Source organism: Loxodonta africana, chromosome 8, assembly GCF_030014295.1.
Source record: "Loxodonta africana isolate mLoxAfr1 chromosome 8, mLoxAfr1.hap2, whole genome shotgun sequence".
Taxonomy (NCBI): Eukaryota; Metazoa; Chordata; class Mammalia; order Proboscidea; family Elephantidae; genus Loxodonta; species Loxodonta africana.
In genome coordinates, this window is record NC_087349.1 from 8,158,918 (window position 1) to 8,176,867 (window position 17,950).

Below are 17,950 nucleotides of genomic sequence, written 5' to 3' on the forward strand. Positions count from 1 at the left end.
ACCCTCTCCCTTATCTAGGGAGCCCTGGTGGCACAGTGGATAAGAGCTCAGCTGCTAACCAAAAGGTTGGCAGTTCAAATCCAACATCCACTCCTTGGAAACCTCATGGAGCAGTTCTACTCTGTCCTATAGGGTCACTGTGAGTCGGAATCGGCTCAGTGGCAACGGGTTTGGTTTTTTGGTTTTATCTATGCTCCAGTGGAATTGATGACTTACTCTTCCCCAAACCCAACTCCTTAGTCACTTCATTTTTTTAATCTTCCCTCAATCTCTCTACCCTGACCTCACACATTCAAATCTTAGCTGTTATTTAAGACCTAGCTCAAAGCTGTCTCTCATATGAACCAGGCTTTACACAAGGCTGAAAGTAAATTCTCTCCTTTTCAATTTTTGTTACCCTTTTTGTGTGTCTCCCTCTTGACATAACATGTTCTACTAAATATTTTATTATGCGTGGTTATGTGTGGGGGGGCATATATTTTTGGGTTGACCCAAGTAAACCTGGGAATGTGTATTGAATCCCTGGGTAGCCATCGCAGGTCAAGAGACTCATCAAGAGTCTTAATATTTTTAACAGTGTGGAAAAAGATACACGTGCTGTTCTTAGACAAGTTGTTGCCCCAGATGTTTGGCACAGCCCTAAAGATAAAAATCTCCCCAAGACTGACTTCAGGAACCATCCTCCCTCAGGTCCAATTTAGAAGGCAGTCGCAGAATAAAGCCACGGAACCTCTCTATAATTTGGTTTATGTCTCCACACAACCTTGGCAAAGGTAGAGCAGCCACCTGGAAGGTCGCCTCTTCTCACCTGTACTAGTACCAGATGCCATTGAGTTGATTCTGACTCATGGCGACCATGTGTGTCAGAGTAGAAATGTGCCCCATAGGGTTTCCAATAGCTGATTTTTTGGAGCAGATCACCAGGCCTTTCTTCCAAGGCACCTCTAGATGGACTTGAACCTCTAACCTTTCGATTAGAGGCTGAGTGTGTTAACCATCTGTACCACCCAGAGACTCGCCCTGATTCAGAATTGACTGGACAGCAACTGCTTGTCCTCACCTGTAGTGAGTGTTCATCGCAGGCTCTTGCCAGGGCAGGATGTAGCCTCCTCTGACGTGAAGGTTGATGTGGTCAAGGGGAGCCGCCAGTGTCTTCCACTTACCTGCCGAATCCTCACCAGATTCCTGGAAGGGAGAACATCAGCAAGGAGTAGAGACAAACAGGTAGAAGAAATGAGTGCGTGCTTTTTTACTAGTTCTTCCTTCCAGGAAGCACGTTGGAAAGTTGGCAGAATACCGCAAGCCTAGGGAGAAAGTCTGGATCTCAGCTTTGCTAAAACCTCTAGAAACCCAGTCACTTCTGTGTATTCAGTAAAGGATCAAGGAGTCCTTTCAAAAGGCACTCTGAAAAGATGGGGGGAGGGGAGTGAGAGGGGCTAATGTGAAATGGGTGCCCAGGTTTTCTCTATTTACTCTTTTATGTAAACTTGTACTTATACAAACCCTGCCAGGGCTGAAGGGGTTGGACAGTGTTGCCCTGGAAAACATGGACCTGGAAGTCAAGAGAAAGCCCTGGCCACCTCCTTAGCCTTCAAGGAACCACAAAACAAGAGGCGAGCTCTTACCGAGCTGTAGTCATACCAGCGGGCTCTGGGGAAGTAAGCGGAGATGGCAAAGGCACCCTGGAACATAAAATCCATATGACATTATGAATATGTCACTAAGAGAATAGCTTAATTTTGATTTTTAAAACATTCTCAGTAGAATTAAGATCAGAAAGGGAATTTTATTACTGATTTCAAGATTTTGAGATGTTTTATTTTAAAAAGTGGTAGGAAACACTTCTTCAAACACACAGAAAGGTGGATTTAAAAAAAAATCAAATTTTGTAATGCACCAGCTGAGAGAATTCTAAAATGAGAAATCAAAGGGGATTGTGAAGATTTTACTAACGGAGATCTTAAAAAAAAAAACCCTCAGAGGTCACCAGACATGGTTTGCCTGGCAGCAGGGAGCTGGACTGGTCTTTAGGTGGTGCAGACAGTTTGCCATCCACTGCTAACCTAAAGGTTGTTAGTTCAAATCCACCCAGTGGCACCATGGAAGAAAGGCCTGGCAATCTGCTTTTGTAAAGATTACAGCCGAGAAAACCCTGTGGAGCTCAGTTCTACTAAGTCACACATGGGGTTACCATGAGTTGCCTTCAACTCAAAGCCAACAACAACAGCAACAGGGAGCCAGCCAAGGTGGTCTTTATGGCTCTCTTCCTGCATTCTCGATGACGAGATTAGAGGGTTTCTGATGATGACAGGAACTCACACTTTCCAGCACAGGGCTAATCAGGATGGCAGGACCAAGCATGAATTGACGGTCGATCTCCCAGGTTGTGACATCATCTGCAAACCTTAAATGATGCATGAGAAACACTCACCCCTGCTGGCACACCTGTTGTGTGTGTGGGGTGGGGGGGGTAGTTTACCACACACCAAGCCCCATTTCATGGGAAGGGCCAAGACTCACTCGTTGAGAAGGGGTCGCACGACGGTGCTGCCCTCGACGTGGGCCTTGTGCATCAGGGTGTACAGGTATGGCAGCAGGGTGTATCTGGTCTGCAGGGCACTCCTGGAGATGTTCTCAAAGGTGGCGTCCCAGGACACAGGGTCTTGTCTCTAAAGGAGAAAAGAGGACACTCAGAGGTCCCTCCTCCATCATTCCCTCCATGCAGTGTCAGAAAAGGGTCAGCCGACACATACCCCACTGTGGGCTACACCTGCCTCCTCCCTTCTCTCCTAGCGCAGTCCCTCCACCACCACCTTCTTACAAACTAGAGCTTCTGCTGCCTCCTCTTTGTCACCAGTTCCTACGTCCCTGCACAGGTCTGGCTTTGACCCCGTGTGCGTGTAGAGACAGGACTCCAGGCAGCACAGACATATCTTGGGTGGATGGGGGGCTTCTTCTATGCAAGCCCACTGGGGAGTTGAACAAATGTCTCTCCTCACTGAACTGTCCTCCCAGGGGATAAGAAAAGTATGTTGCTAAGAATTATGGACAACTCTAGGGCTCAGAGTTCTTTGGGTTTTTCACAAAATGGGGGTTCTGGTGATTTTAGCTTTTTCTCAGGATGTAAGTATGATACTCGTGAGGGTGGTGACACTATTCTGCAGGATACTGTAACGGTGGCTTTGTCAAAGCCCACAGGGCTGCACAATGCAGACTGAATCCTAACCTGAACTGTGACTTCAGTTAATAAACAGTGTATCAATATTGGCTCATTCACAGGAATGTAAGATTTTAATAATGGGGGCACCGTATGTGTGAGTATGTGGGTGGGGGGTGCCTGTGGGAACTCTCTGTACTTTTTATGCAGTGTTTCTGTAAACCCAAAGTTGCTCTAAAATACAGTGTTTTAAAGACAAGAAGCAGTGATTTGAGGTGCGAACAGCTGTCTCACCCTGGTCCCCACAGTGTTGTGGTTCCTGGAGAAGGGGTAGAAGGCCCCCAGCTGCATCCAGCGGAGACACATCTCATAATCCGCGTTTCCAAAGAACCCACAGATATTGGCTCCTGTCTGAGAAGGTGCAACATCAGGCATGAGATGGGGCTCCTGTGGGCTGCTGGCACCTCAGATGGCGCTGTGTAACTAGCAGGGCCCAGTACCACTTACATAGGACATCCCAAAGAGGCTGAACTCCATCATGCCTGCAAAGAGAAGACACCACGGGGTTGGACAAGCAGCGCTCTCGGGAGGGGAGTGTTTCACCTGCCTCTTCTGTACCCCATAGAGACCCCAGGGCCACTTCCAGTGAAAATATCTAAAGATGCATGTAAACCGACACCCACACCGTGGGGTGTGGGTGTTGACTGCATCTCTCACTCCAGCACCCCCTGCCCGCATGCCCCGGGAAGGAGCCACCTCACCGATGATGGATTTCCTCAGCTGGTCCCACGCGGCCGTGTTGTCTCCCAGCCAGTGTCCTGCCCAGCGGCCAGAGGAGGGGAAGGTGGAGCGGGTGATGATAAGGCCTCGCTGCCCTGTCACCTCTTGCACAGCTCTGGGTGGAGGGGACGAGCAGGTGAGCTGAAGTGGCTTTGAGGACGGACACCAGGGCACTTGACAGAGAAAGCAGCTGCAGCCTGAGCAAAGGCAGCAGGCCCTCCTTCTGTGGCCGGGAGCTCCTCCCTGAGAGGATCCACCATCCACAAGGGATGCTAAGAAGCCCAGTGAGCTTCCAGGAGGACAGCCGCAGGTATATCAGCACCCAAAATGAGGACTTCCTTTATTTAAAACATCTAATTAATGCGTTGTCTACATGGAGGTGAGGAGCCCTGGTGGCGCAGTGGTTAAGCATGTAGCTGGTAACTGAAATGTCAGTGATTTGAATCCACCAGCCACTCCTTGGAAGAAAGATGCGCAGTCTGCTTCTGTGAATGGTACAGTCTTGGAAACCCTATGGTTTTATTCTGTCCTACAGGGTCACACTACAGGTTGGAATCTGCTCAACAGGCAACAGTTTTGGTTTTGGTTTACATGGAGGTAAAGGAGGTGGGGAGGTAGGACTGGCACCTACTGGGCAATCCCTCCGTCCAGGGTCATTCTGCCCACTCTCAAGCATCGTGTCTCACAACCTTATGAGGAAGGTTTTCTTGCCCTTCTCTAACAATAAGGAAACCGAGCCTGAGAGAAGGCAGATAACATGTCAAAGATCATTTAAAGAGAGAGGGGAAGAGCTGGAATTGAGAGGAAGGACAGCTTTGCAGCCGTGCTCACTGTGCTTTGCCACCCCTCACACAGCTGGGCCCCTTTTGCACGCAGAGTCAATGACAATGTCAAGGGCACACTCACTCGTAGGTGGGCCTGGCCTGGGCCCAGCCGTACAGGCTGTGCACGTCATAGTGCCGCACCAGGGAGCCGTCTGCCAGCACCTGCTGGCTCTCCATGCACAGCGTCCCGTTGCTCAGGCCTGCGTCCCTGGACTCCAGAGCTGAGGGGAGATTTTAGTTATTACCGCAGTGACGCGACTTGCACATTCACTAGAAGTGCTCACCATTCTCTGTTTTTCCTGATTTCAATCAGCAATTCTGTTACCAGTAACAGGTCCCATTTTAGCCCACCCAATGCACATTTGGTGGCTTTGTAACTGATGAGGGTGAGGACAGGGTGTGGTGCTGGGAGAAACACCCTCCTTTTTGCTCCAGCATCATCATAGCCCAGTGGCTCCTCGGGCAGTGCAAACAGTTAAGCACTTGACTGCCAGCAGAAAGGTTGGAAGGTTGGTGGTTCTAACCTCCCCCCGCCCCGAGGTTTCACGGAAGCATGGCCTGGTGACCTGCTTCCGAAAGGTCACAACCTTGGAAACCCTATGGGGCATTTCTACTCTGGCACACGTGGGGTCGCTGGGAGTTGGAATCAAATGGACAGCAACAGAGGACATCACAGCCCAAGTAGCAACACAACCCACTCCCTTGTCACGTCTGTCTCTCCCACTAGATGGTGATCTTCTGAAGGGAATAGATCCCCTTTCAACCAACTCTGTTCCTGTCTCCAATCTCTCTCCATTTGTCAGCACCTCCTGACACCTCCTGACACATAAAATACTGAATTAAGAGAGGAAAGAGAATAGGAACGAGTGAATGAGTGAGTGAGGGCATTACTAAGCAGTGGCGACTTGTGTTCTAGATCCTGTCTCACTAATGACCCGTGCAGAGCTTTGGGGAGTGGGTCACTTTACTCTGGGCCTCTGGAAGGGGAGAGGGCCCGTCCCCTTCCATCCTAACGCCCTATGAGTCTCTGTTCCTGTTTGCACTATGGTCCGGCCAGCTGGTATCCTTCATGTTGTGTCTCCGAACATGGGCAGGGAGAGGCAGGGGCTAGGTCTCATTCTCTAATCAAGAAAGAGAGAGAGGGAAGGAGGGAAAGACGGAGAGAGATAGAGAGAGAGGAGGAGGAAGGAGAGAGATACAGGAGGGGAGGGAGAGAAGGAGAGAAATAGATACAGAGAGAGGAGGAGGAGAAAGGAAAGAGAGAAGGAGAGAGATACAGAGAGAGAGGGAGGGAGGGGAGGGAGAGAAAGAGAGAGAGAGAGAGAAAGAGGAGGAAGGAGAGAGAGAAAGAGAGAAGGGGATTGCTGAAAGTTTTAGAAATCGGTTTCTGGTCACCGAGGTAACCAGATGCCCCCTGTCTGCTTGGTTTCTCCCATACCTCATCATGCCTGCTTAGTAGTAATGCACTTCCTCCCACTTACTCAATATCCTTCTATCGGGTTTTACGCCAAGTCTGCGAGTGAGTGTCCTGTCTCCAACATTAGCCTTCACTTTGACGGTAAGAGGCCACCTTCAAGGTTTGGGGGCCGGGAAATGACTGGACATAGTAACTATTGTACATACACGGCATGTAGGGCGGGTTATTCAGAACGCGATCCTGGCAGCCACTGACAGATCCATCCACAAAGCTTGACGGCTCGTTCATATCCTGAAGTGAATTAGCAAAGAAGATTCCATGACATCAGGGCCATACAGCCTTTATGCTGAGCTCAGGCAGGTAGCGGGGTTGTATAGAAGCCTCACACCAGCTCGAGGCAGAATTTTAACCCCAGGGACACACCCAAATGGACTGTAAGCGAACGTGTGGGCGGGGTGTGGGGGCGTCGTAAACGCCTCGCGGTGCACATGGTTCGTGTGCTTGGCTGACTGCTAACCAAAAGTTGGAGGTTTGAGTCCACCCAGAAGCGCCGCAGAAGAAAGGCCTGGTGACCTACGTCTGAGAATCAGCTGCTGGAAACCCCAAGGAGCACAGTTGTGCTCTGCCACTCCTGGTCTCAGGAGCTGGGGCTGACTCCACAGGCCCTGGTTTAGCTTACTCGGCATTTTTAAGCTTGTGAGGATTGTTTCATATCGGCAAAGTGTTGAGGCTGTGCTGGACCCAGAGCCTAAGGAAACCCCTTTTGCTTCACCCCCCCACACAAGAAGCTCATTGCTGCTTTCCACATGTGGGCTGTTCACCGTTCCCTGTGGCCAAGGGTCAGGAGTATCTCCCCCTACCCTTTCTCAGCCCAAGAGCTTGAACTAATTCTGACGTTGGCAAAGGCCCAGGACAAGGAGGTAGCTCCTCACTTTCTGCAGGAGATGCATTTCTGGAAAGCTGTCGGTAACTTGGAAACAAATGGTGCTTAGGGGAAATTTATTACTTAAATGCAAGGAGTAAGAACTCCTGAGGTGAACATTCCCTGCCTACTTACTTATCAATGGAGAAGTTTACGTCTTGTATATTGGACTGTCTTAAACAGCATATGCTAAAGGCAAACACAAGTGTTCAGGGAATTAGTCACTGTCTTAGTTCCTCCGTTATAATTTTCCCCTCACTAGAACAAAGAGCCCGGAGCTGCGAGGATCTCTCGTTCCTCCAAGCTGCCCGGTGTCCTCACTTCGGACTTGCCTCTTGGGGTTAAGCTCTTCCCTGTGTCTGCACCGCGCCTAGCTATCCTGAAGGTGCATGGCCAGGCAGGCCCCGGGGCTGGCAGCAGCCCTACAGTGTGTTGCTAGGTGAGTCCTGAGCTTCTTACAGCCTTGCCCGGACCCCAGCAGTTCTGCAGAGCTGGCCTAGACCATACTCAAGATTCAGGCCACTGGACAGAGGGGAGGGAAATCAGGACATTGACATGTTCCCATTCCCTAGAAAGGCCAGTAGGAGAGTCTTAGGAATCCTAGCAGTGGCTAACAGAAAGGTCAGTGGTTCAAACCCACCAGCTGCTCTATGGGGGAAAAATGTGGCAGTTTGCTATGGTAAAGATTACAGCCTTGGAAATCCTATGGGGCAACTTTATTCTGTCCTATACAGTCTCTAAGAATAAGGACGTTTGTCCTAGAGGTTCTCAGGAAGTTCTGCTCTTGAGCCCATGGATGTGTACATCACACCTGGACAGAAGGTGTTCATAGGCACAGGCCTCATGAGCTCCCCAGAGCCTTGGTACCTGGCCGGTGGGAAGGTTCGCTGGCCCTCAGCTTTACTCCTGCCTGCCCCAGGTCTGTTCTGTATGGGGAGGGGCTCTCAGGCTCCCCTCCCATTGGCTTCTGGGTAGGTGTGGCCAATGGGAGGCACTGGGGTGGGAGGAGGAGGAGAAGAACCAGAGTATTTCTCCCCTTCCTGTTGTCCTGGCAGCATCTCCTCCATGGGCTCCAAACCCAGTAACCCACCACCACTGCCCAGTAGGCCCACAGTAATCTCCCAGCACCTCCCTTCTGTAGCAGCACCCCTCCCTTGCATCCCTGCAGCCTTAGCCCCTGCTCTGTGCTAGTTTCTAGATTGCTCTCCTTCTGGTCGCCAATATTTCCAAAGAAAAACAACCAGGGTTGCACTTACAAGCCACAGCCCATCAAACTTCAAGCTGTTCTCTGGCTCTCGAGGGTTTTCATAGAGCTCTTGAATTTCTTTCTTCCACCATGCAACTGTGCTGTTGCGAAAGAAGTCAGGAAATGCCACGTGGGCCCTGTACAGCTGGGAGAGTAACACATACACTCAAGGTGGGTCTCAGCCTGCCCAGGGAGGGGGTCCAGGGGGTCCGGGGCCGGGAAAGACTGCTGGGCAGGCAGCTGGGCCAAGCACAGGTCCTCCTTCCCTGACCTAACCTCAGGTCTGCTGCCACCCCCGTCTACTGGGACACAAAGAAACCAGGGAAGGCAGGTCACATTTTTTATTTTCCTAGAAGAAGGTCTTATTTTACTGGAGAGTCTTATGGGATTTGTTTTATAACTGGGCGTTTAATCATGAGAACTGGAAAATTAGCAGTTACTGCCCGAACCATTGAAGTTCAGAGATACAAAAGGCTTTTCTACATGGACCAGTTGTCCAGGGAAGAAGGAGCTATGGAATCCAGGAGATGCCAAATGCCCTGGCTGTTTGAGTACTAGCCAGTGCTGAGATCAAGGCATTACTCCTTCGAAGGGGCTCGTGTTTTCTGTCGCATGTAGACAATTCATTAAAACCCAGTCTGTTCAGAATGGATACCTCTTCGCTGAACATATTCTAGACTTTGGTTCATTGTTTTTCAAGCAACTTCAGCTTCAAACAAAACACAACCCATTAAAGGCACTCATGTGGAGGGATTTCATTTGTGATTTCCTGGTACACATTTCCACTGTAGTTGTTGGTCGAGTCTTCTATTTGACCACCTCTCTCTCCAGTAATTTACCCGCTGATAAGCACACTCAGATTAAAGGTACTTAACACCAGGATCAAACGCCCAAGTATCTGGATATTTGGGGCAATGTGGACAACTGTACCTTCACCTGAGTCTCCTGGTCCAGGGACCCATTCACGCTAACGTTGGGCAGATCCGGCCATGCCTGGAGCAGAAGAAGAAAGGTCAGAACCTTCAAAGGTGCTGCACACACAACAGTGAGATGCTTCACATCAGACTCTGATGTTTTGCATCTCCAGAAAACGCTTGGGTATCTCGGTCATTAATTAAATTGTAAAGGCAAATATAAGAAACGCTGTCAGGTGGAAGGAGCTCGGGCCTCTCAACTCATTCCATCTCTTGACTCATTTCCAAAATCTCATTTTCAAACTTAAGATTGACTTAGTCCATTTTAAACATATCTTCCAAACAATCTCCTTTCAAGTGGTTACTTGCCTTTCTGATCGACCAGTCATGGACCCTGGAACAAAATTCTCTCTACAAATAATAACCATGAAGTGTGACTCTAGAGAAATAAGACTGAATTCCAGTCACTGTTCATGGAGGTATTGGGGGCCCAGTCTTTAGAGCCTTACAAAATCCATGGTAATAACCACACGCATTTATTAACTGGTTCATGCAGTAAACACTTATTGGGCACTTACTGTGTGCCAGGCACTATTCCAGGTTTTGTGTCTATGGAGCTTTAAGTAAGAAATAGTCGCTGTTTTCTAAGAGTTCGTAGATGGCAAGGTGAGGACCTGGTTGTATGCTATGCCTTCTGGAAGTTACAGTACAGACAAGGGAGAAATAGGGAGAGCTAAACCAGTCACGGAAGGCTTTGCAGGGGTAAGATTTAAGGTGGTTCCTGAAGTGCAGATATTATTTGGCTAAGCTGAGAAAGCAACATTCAAGGCGCAGTGAGCATGACATGTGCCCCAAGCAACAGGAAGCAGTGAGGTATATCAAGAGAACGGAGTCTGAGTCCCCTCCTCAGGGGTCAAGGAGTCTACCTACCATGCAGATGTTATCAATCAGAAACACAAGGATGAGAACTGAGGTCCCCTGAAGGAATTAAAGGAGGGGAGGGAAGGAGCTGTACAACTTAGTGGTTGATTTAGATATGTTGTTGTTAGTTGCTGACTCACGGCGAGCCCATGTGTGTCAGAGTAGAACTGCACCCCACAGGGTTTTCTGGACTGTGATCTTTACGGAAGCAGATTGCCCGGTCTTTCTTCTGTGGCACCGCTGGGGTGGGTTCAAACTACCAGCCTTTAGTTTAACAGTGCGTGTAAACCCACTGTGCCACCCAGGGAACTAGATTTAGATGTAGAGCTTGATTAAGCCTCATGGGTCAAAGAGGAGGGCTAGTGGGTGACTGGGAGACACAGATTTCAGAGTCATTCTCGAAAAGGTTCCTTGCGTTTGTGAAATGGCCAGCTGGAACGCACCAGGTGGGGGCAGATCAAAGTATGTCTAGACAACAAAGCCAAACAGAGGCTAAGACCCGTGACCTTGGTTTTCGTAATGTTCCTGAGCTAATCAGCTTCAGACAGATTCCTGCTCATTCGTAATTTATTCATTGCCCGATATATTTGTCCAGGCTTTATTGAGAGCATCTTTTAATCAAGACATTGCGATGCTGATTAGTGACAGAAACCTTCGCCCCAGCCTTACCTTCCCCCAGACAATGTCATTGCTGCCAGGCCATTTGATGAACACGTCGTTTGCCTGTCCCCTGGTGAAAGGGAGATACCCGGTCTCATTGCCAGAAATGGCTGGGTCCTGCCAGGAAGGAATTTAAAACAGCAAAAGTGGGAAACACATCAACAAGAAACGTCCTTTCCAAAATTTGAACAAACTATGAGCATCGATACCAAACCTGCTGCTGCCAAGTCATTTTCGACCCATAGCGACCCTATAGAACGGAGGAGAACTGCCGCATAGGGTTTTCTTAGAGCGCCTGGTAGAATCAACTGCCCACCTTTTGGTTAGCAACTGTAGCTCTTAACCACTGCGCCTCCAGGGCATCCTCAGTACCAAAGACTGTGGATAATTTTTCTTACGTCCACTCATTACTATTACTATTACTCATTGCTGTCAAGTCGATTCTGACTTGTAGAGACCCTGTAGGACAGAGTGGAACTGCCTCCATAGGGTTGCCAAGGCTGTAATCTTTGTGGAAGCAGACTGCCACATTTTTCTCCCACACAGTGGCTGGTGGGTTTGAACTGCTGAACCTGGGGTTAGCAGCCAAGTGCTTAACCACTACACCCAACGGAAGGGAGTCCCAGGTACCCAACACAAGATCTAGCCCCGTTATGGAGAGTAATTGCTTTCACCGGGAATAAGAACCTGTGTCAATAAATGGTGGTGTATTTCTATGTTATAGAAAATAACCACCCAAAGATATATAAATGAAATAATAATAATAATAAATACTGTAGAAATAGAACACGGCACAGCATGTGTGGTTTTCCAATGGCACAGTCATCTACAAGGAGAAAGCCGATTTACTGAGTTTCCAGGGTGTGATGGCAACATTCCTCAAGAACATGAAAGTTTCTTCTGTTCTGTGTCCTGACTTGTCTATCTAAAGTAACTTTCCCTGTTCATCTCACCCCACACCTGCCCAGTTACTCTCTGCCGTAGTGTCCGTTTACACAACTGCCACATAAATTATCACCATCAAAATGACCCTGTTTTATGTTTATTTGTTGGCTGTCTTCTCCCACTAGAATAAAAGCCCTATAAGAACATTACCTTAATCAACTAATTTATATATATACATACACACACACACACATACACACACACACACATATGAGCCCTGATGGCACAGTTGTTAAGTGTTTGGCTGGTACCGAAAGGCTGGTTATATATATACTTATATATCACTTGGAAACCCTGGTGGTGTAGTAGTTAAGAGCTATGGCTGCTAACGAAAAGGTCGGCAGTTTGAATCCGCCAGCTGCTCCTTGGAAACCCTACAGGCAGCGCTGTTCTGTCCTATAGGGCCACTATAGTGATATATACCAAAACAAAACAAAACAAAAAACCCATTGCCATCGAGTCAATTCCAACTCATAGTGACCCTATAGGACAGAGTAGCACTGCCCTGTAGGGTTTCCAAGGACAGCCTGGTGGATTTGAACTGCTGACCTTTTCATTAGCAGCCTAACGCCTAGCCACAGCAACACCAGGGCTGATTTTCAAATAGCCAGTGTTCAATAAATATTTGAATGAAGGAACGAATGAACAAAGGTCAACAAATAATTCTCTAATTTTTTGTAAGCTGGAAGGCAGGACCATTTGCAGGTGATTAGCTCTGTGTTTATCAAGCCAGGCAGCTTCTAATACAGAAAACAAAACTGGATCTTAACTCTGTTGTTCTTGCACTTGATGAAGGGGAAATAAGCCCGAGCCTTGCTATTCCTTCCGAGGCCCAGCCTCAACAGTGAAACATGTTTTTGCTCTTCTATATTCAGTGTTTCAGCCTACTTCTAACCCTACTAAGAAAAGGGTAATAATAGATTATATTCCAGTGAAAAGCAGTTATAAAATAAATAAATAAATATTACAAAGCTTCACCTTTCAAAGGCCATTTTTTAATTTTTTAATTTTTAAACAATGGTAGATTTATAAGAAATTGGGAAAAATGTACAGGGAGGTCCTGTGTATTCCCACCCAGTTTCCCCCAATGGTATTATTTTGGACCTAGGAACAAAAACAAAGCAGAATCAAACCTGTCTGGACACCTACCAAAATGGGAATAAATCTCATGCCATTTTCCTTCATTTGGTCAACCAGGTGGGCGAGGTCTTTGAACATGGGGCTGAGGGTGAAGTCCAGCTTCCGCTCCGTGTAGTCCATGTCAACGTGTTGTACATCCTGCCGAAAGGAGCAAGCACTGTGCTCGGGACCCTGCAGCCCCCCACCCAAGGGTACCCAGGCTCCTCTGCGGGGCCCAGGTGCCCCGAGCTCTTACCTCCTGACTCCCCTACACTGACCCTTCAATTCTGCCTAGCTCTCCCCCTTTTCTTTCCCCAATTGGAATTCTCTCCCCTTTCCTTCCCTCAGTTCCTGTTTTCCCCACTCATCAAACCTCAAACTCCTAGAGCCTTCCAACAAAGTGCTTGTTGAATTATTCAAGGGCGGAAAGCAGGATGTAGCTGGGAAAGAGAAACGACTGTACATCCGGGTCTTTTTTAATACAGTAGACCTGACTGAATTTGTTTGCATTTAGAACTACACCATGCTACTGCTCTCTAGAAGGTGTATGTTTCTGTCACCTCACAGGTCCGGGTGGTTCTTGAGGTGAGAACCATGTTTTCCCTTCTCTCTATGCACAGTACCAACCGGGTTTCCACTCATGAGATCAACTCAACCCATGATGCTGAATGATGCCTAAAAAGGTTAATATTCAGGTGAGAAACAAGATGCTTCCTGAAGGGGTTAATCACCTTTATTGCATTAAGATTCTCAGTAAGACTTGTTTAGGGGAGAAAAGACTCATTTTTAAGCCAAAGCTTGGAAAATAATGAACTGACATATTATTAACATTGATTGCTAAGGTAGATTTTTGGATTTTTTTGTCTTTTTACTTTCCTATCTTTTTCAATTTCTGTTTAATAAGAACATATCATAGTAGTAAAGAAAAACTTATAGTTTTCTGTAGAATAGTAGTATATGGTAAACCTAGATGTTTGTGTCAAATTATTTTTGATGAGGACATCACAGCACTCCATTTCATTCTCATCTTCCAAGCATTAATTCCTTCAAGACCTCAGGAGAAGACTCAAAAGCAGAGAAAGGGAATGAGTGATGAGGAATTGATGGTAAGAGGAGAAAGAGCGTACCTTCTGTGAAACTCTGCTGTTGAGGGCAATTAGTTGAATTCTGTGGCTTCTCTGGGGGGCTACATTGTCATAGTAGGGTACATATATGTGTGTGTGCATGTTTTAGAGAATGCGAAGGCTTGATTTTAGTTGTTTTCTTTCATATTGTCACTTACATCCATCTTCTCCAAGAATAGTCACAGTATAAGCTCTTAAATTCCCACTTACCAGACGCCATAGAGTTAATCCTGACTCATGGTGACCCCATGTGTTACAAAGTAGAACATCTCCACAGGGTTTTCAAGGCTGTGACCTTTTGGAAACGGATCGCCAGGGCTTTCTTCCAAGGGGTCTCTTGGTGGATTCAAACCACCAACCTTGCGGTTAGTAGCCAAGCACCTAACCATTTGTGCCACCCAGGGATTCCAACTGCCATTTAGAAGTCCCAGAGCTGTGGATTAAGCCCAGCCATGGCTACTGCAAGACACTCCTGAAAAGAGGCAGGGGACACCAGCACCCCCATTCTCACCACTGCCAGCTGAAGCACGTATGCAAAGCTTGCTTTGAGCCCTCATGTTAACAGGGTAGCAGAAATACATTTAAAAAGCAGCAAATTCCACACTAGGCTATCTCTACATTTTCTTCTAATACTGAAATATGGTCACATCAGTAATTTCTATGGGCGTGTTTCCAATATATAGCTGGCCACAAATCCCCATAACTAATTATATCACAGAATGGAAGTTTCGTACGTAGGGGATCTGGGCTGCCACCATCGCATCATACAAATTGGAGATCTCCGTATCACTGTAGTATCCATAGCGACTCAGCTGGAATCCCAAGGCCCAGTATGGAGTCATCACTGGCCGGCCAATCAGCTAGAATCAAAGAGAAGAATGGGTCAAGGTAACCTTCTTAGGGAAGAAAGAACTGTGGGTTTATTCTTGAAGCACCTTGACCATTTCTACTGATTGCTGTCCATGTGAGTCCTCACACAAGAAAAATAAAGACAAATAAAAGCAGAACAGCCATGGGGTGGCAGAATGATAGCAAACTTTTCCACAAAGTTTCCCTGTAGTCGAGGACTTCCATTCTAGGAAACTGGAGAACTTGGTGGTTCCAGAGATTCTTAGGAAGACTATCCAGCAAATAGCCAAGATACAGATATGTCTCTCTAGAGGGTCAGCGAAAAAGAAGAAGACCCTCAACATGATGGCTCAACACATTGTCTGCAACAATGGGCTCACACAAAGCAACAATTGTGAGGATGGCACAGGACCAGGCAAAGTTTTGTTCTGCTATACATAAGGTCACTGTGAGTCTGGAAAGACCGCAACTGACAACAACAACTACGACATGGAAGAGATATTAATACGCCTTCATGTCCCCATAGCTCAAAGCTGGATTTCAGAAAAGACAGCAATAACACAGTGGGGACACCTAAGGGCCTAGCACAATCCTAAGAATGTGGTAACACCCGGCAAGAATTTGATGATTTATCAATGGATGGAATAGCCGCCAACCTCGGTGTACTGCTGAGTTACAAGTTCAGGGGTTGGCCCCAAAACCACATAAAAGTCCAAAATCCCTCCTGTGGTGCGGTATGTCAGGGCAGGGGTGGGCTGGATGGTCACATCTGTAAGAAAGGATAGAAGACAAGGAACATCATTGAAGCTGTCAAACCGCCCAGATAGGGAACCTGCCCTCAACTGTGCTAAACTGCTTTCTCTCTCTTCTTTTAATGCCCACCTTCTAGAAAGTCTTCTCACCCAGTGGAATCAGAGATGGGTTTGCAGACACTCCCGACATAATATACAGTCTCAACACTGTATATCACTTTATGAAAAGAACTACAAGGTCACAGCCATATAAAATTACACAAGAACAGGCACTGTGTTTAGTCAACATTTCATGTCTAATATCTGGTCTAAACCAACACACAAACCAAACCCATTGCCATCAAGTCAATTCTGACTCACGGAGGCCCCATGTGTGACAGAATAGAACTGAGCTCCATCGAGTTTTCTTGGCTAAAATCTTTACAGAAACAGATCGATTACCTGGCCTAGAGCTCTGGATAAACCTTGAATAAATGAACGGATGATTGGAAAATCAGTTTATTTATTCCATTTTCCTTGATCTTGAATGTACCATTTGTATTGATATCCCAGATCCCAATAAGGTGGTCACAGCTGTTTATAGGGTGCACAGGGAGGGTGCCCAGGCTTACCCATGGCATTGCTGTTGAGCAGGAGCACTCCGTGGGCACTGCCGTCCTCCTCTAGTGCCATGTAGTAGGGGTGCACACCATAGGAGTTCTTCTTGTACTGGGGGAGGTCATGGGGGAAGGTGGGTAATCAAAAGAAAAAAAATCCAAGAAAGTGTTTCCACATCATAACCCAAACAGCAAACTCCTACTCCACATTAGAGACTCAACTCAATGCCGTGTCCTTTGCAAAGCCCTCCTTGACCCCTCTCTCCCACCCAAGTGCTGAGCCCCCCCATGCCCACCTTGTTTATTATTACATCATTTTATCACCGCACTGATTACATGCTGTTATTATTTCTGCGTCTCTCTCAATCACAGTCAATTTCTCTGAGAGCAAAGACAATGTCTTATTAAAATTAGAGCTAAGCACTTAGAAATGTGTCTGACAGGTAGAATATATTAAATAAAAGTTTGTGAAGTAAATCAGAGGCATAGTCCATGGGGGGGAAAATATATAAATCTTTTAGAAACAACAAAAATCTGACCATAGGATTCATCAATGGAAGATGAAGCTACATAAATAGCAAACCCATTGCTCTTGAGTTGATTCTGACTCATAGCGACCCTATAGGACAGGGTAGAACTGCCCCATAGGGTTTCCAAGGCTCTAACCCTTATGGAAGCGAACGGCCACATCTTTCTCCCAAGGAGTGGCTGGTGGGTTTGGTTCGCAGCCCAGTGCTTAACCACTATACTACCAGGGCTCCTTGAATAAGGTGCCATGTATGAGCTTAAAGGCTAAAATGAACTGACCTAGAGAGAACTGCTTCTATTGGCTGTTGTCCTTTTTGCCCTTAGAAGCCCTGGTGGCTCAGTGGTTAATCCCTTGGCTGCTAACCAGAAGGTCAAGTGTTCAAGTCCACCAGCTGCTCCACAGGAGAAAGCTGTGTGGCTGTTGGCTTCCGTGAAGATTCCTGCCCACTGCCATTGAGTCAATAGTGATTCCATAGGGTTTTAAAAAAGGCTGTAAATCTCTGTGGAAGCAGACTACCACATCTTCCTCTCACCTGCCTCGGATACCCCGTGGGGCAGTTCTACCCTGTCCGGTAGGATTGTTATGAGTCGGAATCAACTCCATGAGAACAGGTTTGTGTTTTTTATTTTGCTGGTACAGTGATTAAGCACTCAGCTGCTAACCGGAAGGCTGGTGGTTCTAGTTCACCAGCCGATCTGTAGGAGAAAGATGTGGCAGGCTGCTTCTGTAAAGATTACAGCCTTGGAAACCCTATGGGGCTGTTCTACTCTGTCCTATATGGTCGCTATAAGTCAGAATTGACTCGACAGCAGTGGGTTTCCTTATTTATTTATTTGTCCTTACCCCTGGGGGTTCATCTCGAGCAAACATTCCCCATGTATTCCAGCTCATGTTTCTTCTGAAACTTTCATGCTCTGTTTCCCCAAAGCCGTAAACGTACTGGGAGGGCAAGCGAGTTGAGATGGAGAGGAACGTGTCGTTGAAGGTGAAGCCAGGGAGCTGAGAGTCCCAGCTGCAACACAAGGGCAGAGGTGTCGGTGTCAACCCACCCCAGGGGCCCAGACACCTCTGCACTGTGGCATACCTGAGTTACATCTAGCTGTACATCCAGGTTTGAATACCGTGAGATGGCCCAGATCCTAACAGGGGCCCGTGACTCACTGCCAAAGCTCTGATTGTTTTTTTCACTCTGTGC

At 47.3% G+C, this 17,950-nt stretch overlaps 1 protein-coding gene across 1 annotated transcript in view; it reads right to left on the reverse strand.

The window, feature by feature from the left end:
• Positions 1-17,950, reverse strand: part of MGAM2 (maltase-glucoamylase 2 (putative)) — a 96,887-nt gene that overhangs the window by 15,720 nt on the left and 63,217 nt on the right. The window contains exons 27-43 of the mRNA XM_064290360.1: positions 17,599-17,767; positions 16,242-16,338; positions 15,535-15,647; positions 14,764-14,889; positions 12,936-13,064; positions 10,851-10,958; positions 9,277-9,339; positions 8,357-8,491; positions 6,385-6,469; positions 4,844-4,982; positions 3,919-4,052; positions 3,665-3,699; positions 3,452-3,568; positions 2,521-2,669; positions 2,320-2,404; positions 1,626-1,682; positions 1,061-1,185 (exon numbers count right to left, since the gene is read on the reverse strand). Coding sequence (XP_064146430.1) covers positions 1,061-1,185; positions 1,626-1,682; positions 2,320-2,404; positions 2,521-2,669; positions 3,452-3,568; positions 3,665-3,699; positions 3,919-4,052; positions 4,844-4,982; positions 6,385-6,469; positions 8,357-8,491; positions 9,277-9,339; positions 10,851-10,958; positions 12,936-13,064; positions 14,764-14,889; positions 15,535-15,647; positions 16,242-16,338; positions 17,599-17,767 — 1,866 coding nt within the window. The remainder of the gene's footprint in view (positions 1-1,060; positions 1,186-1,625; positions 1,683-2,319; positions 2,405-2,520; positions 2,670-3,451; positions 3,569-3,664; positions 3,700-3,918; positions 4,053-4,843; positions 4,983-6,384; positions 6,470-8,356; positions 8,492-9,276; positions 9,340-10,850; positions 10,959-12,935; positions 13,065-14,763; positions 14,890-15,534; positions 15,648-16,241; positions 16,339-17,598; positions 17,768-17,950) is intronic.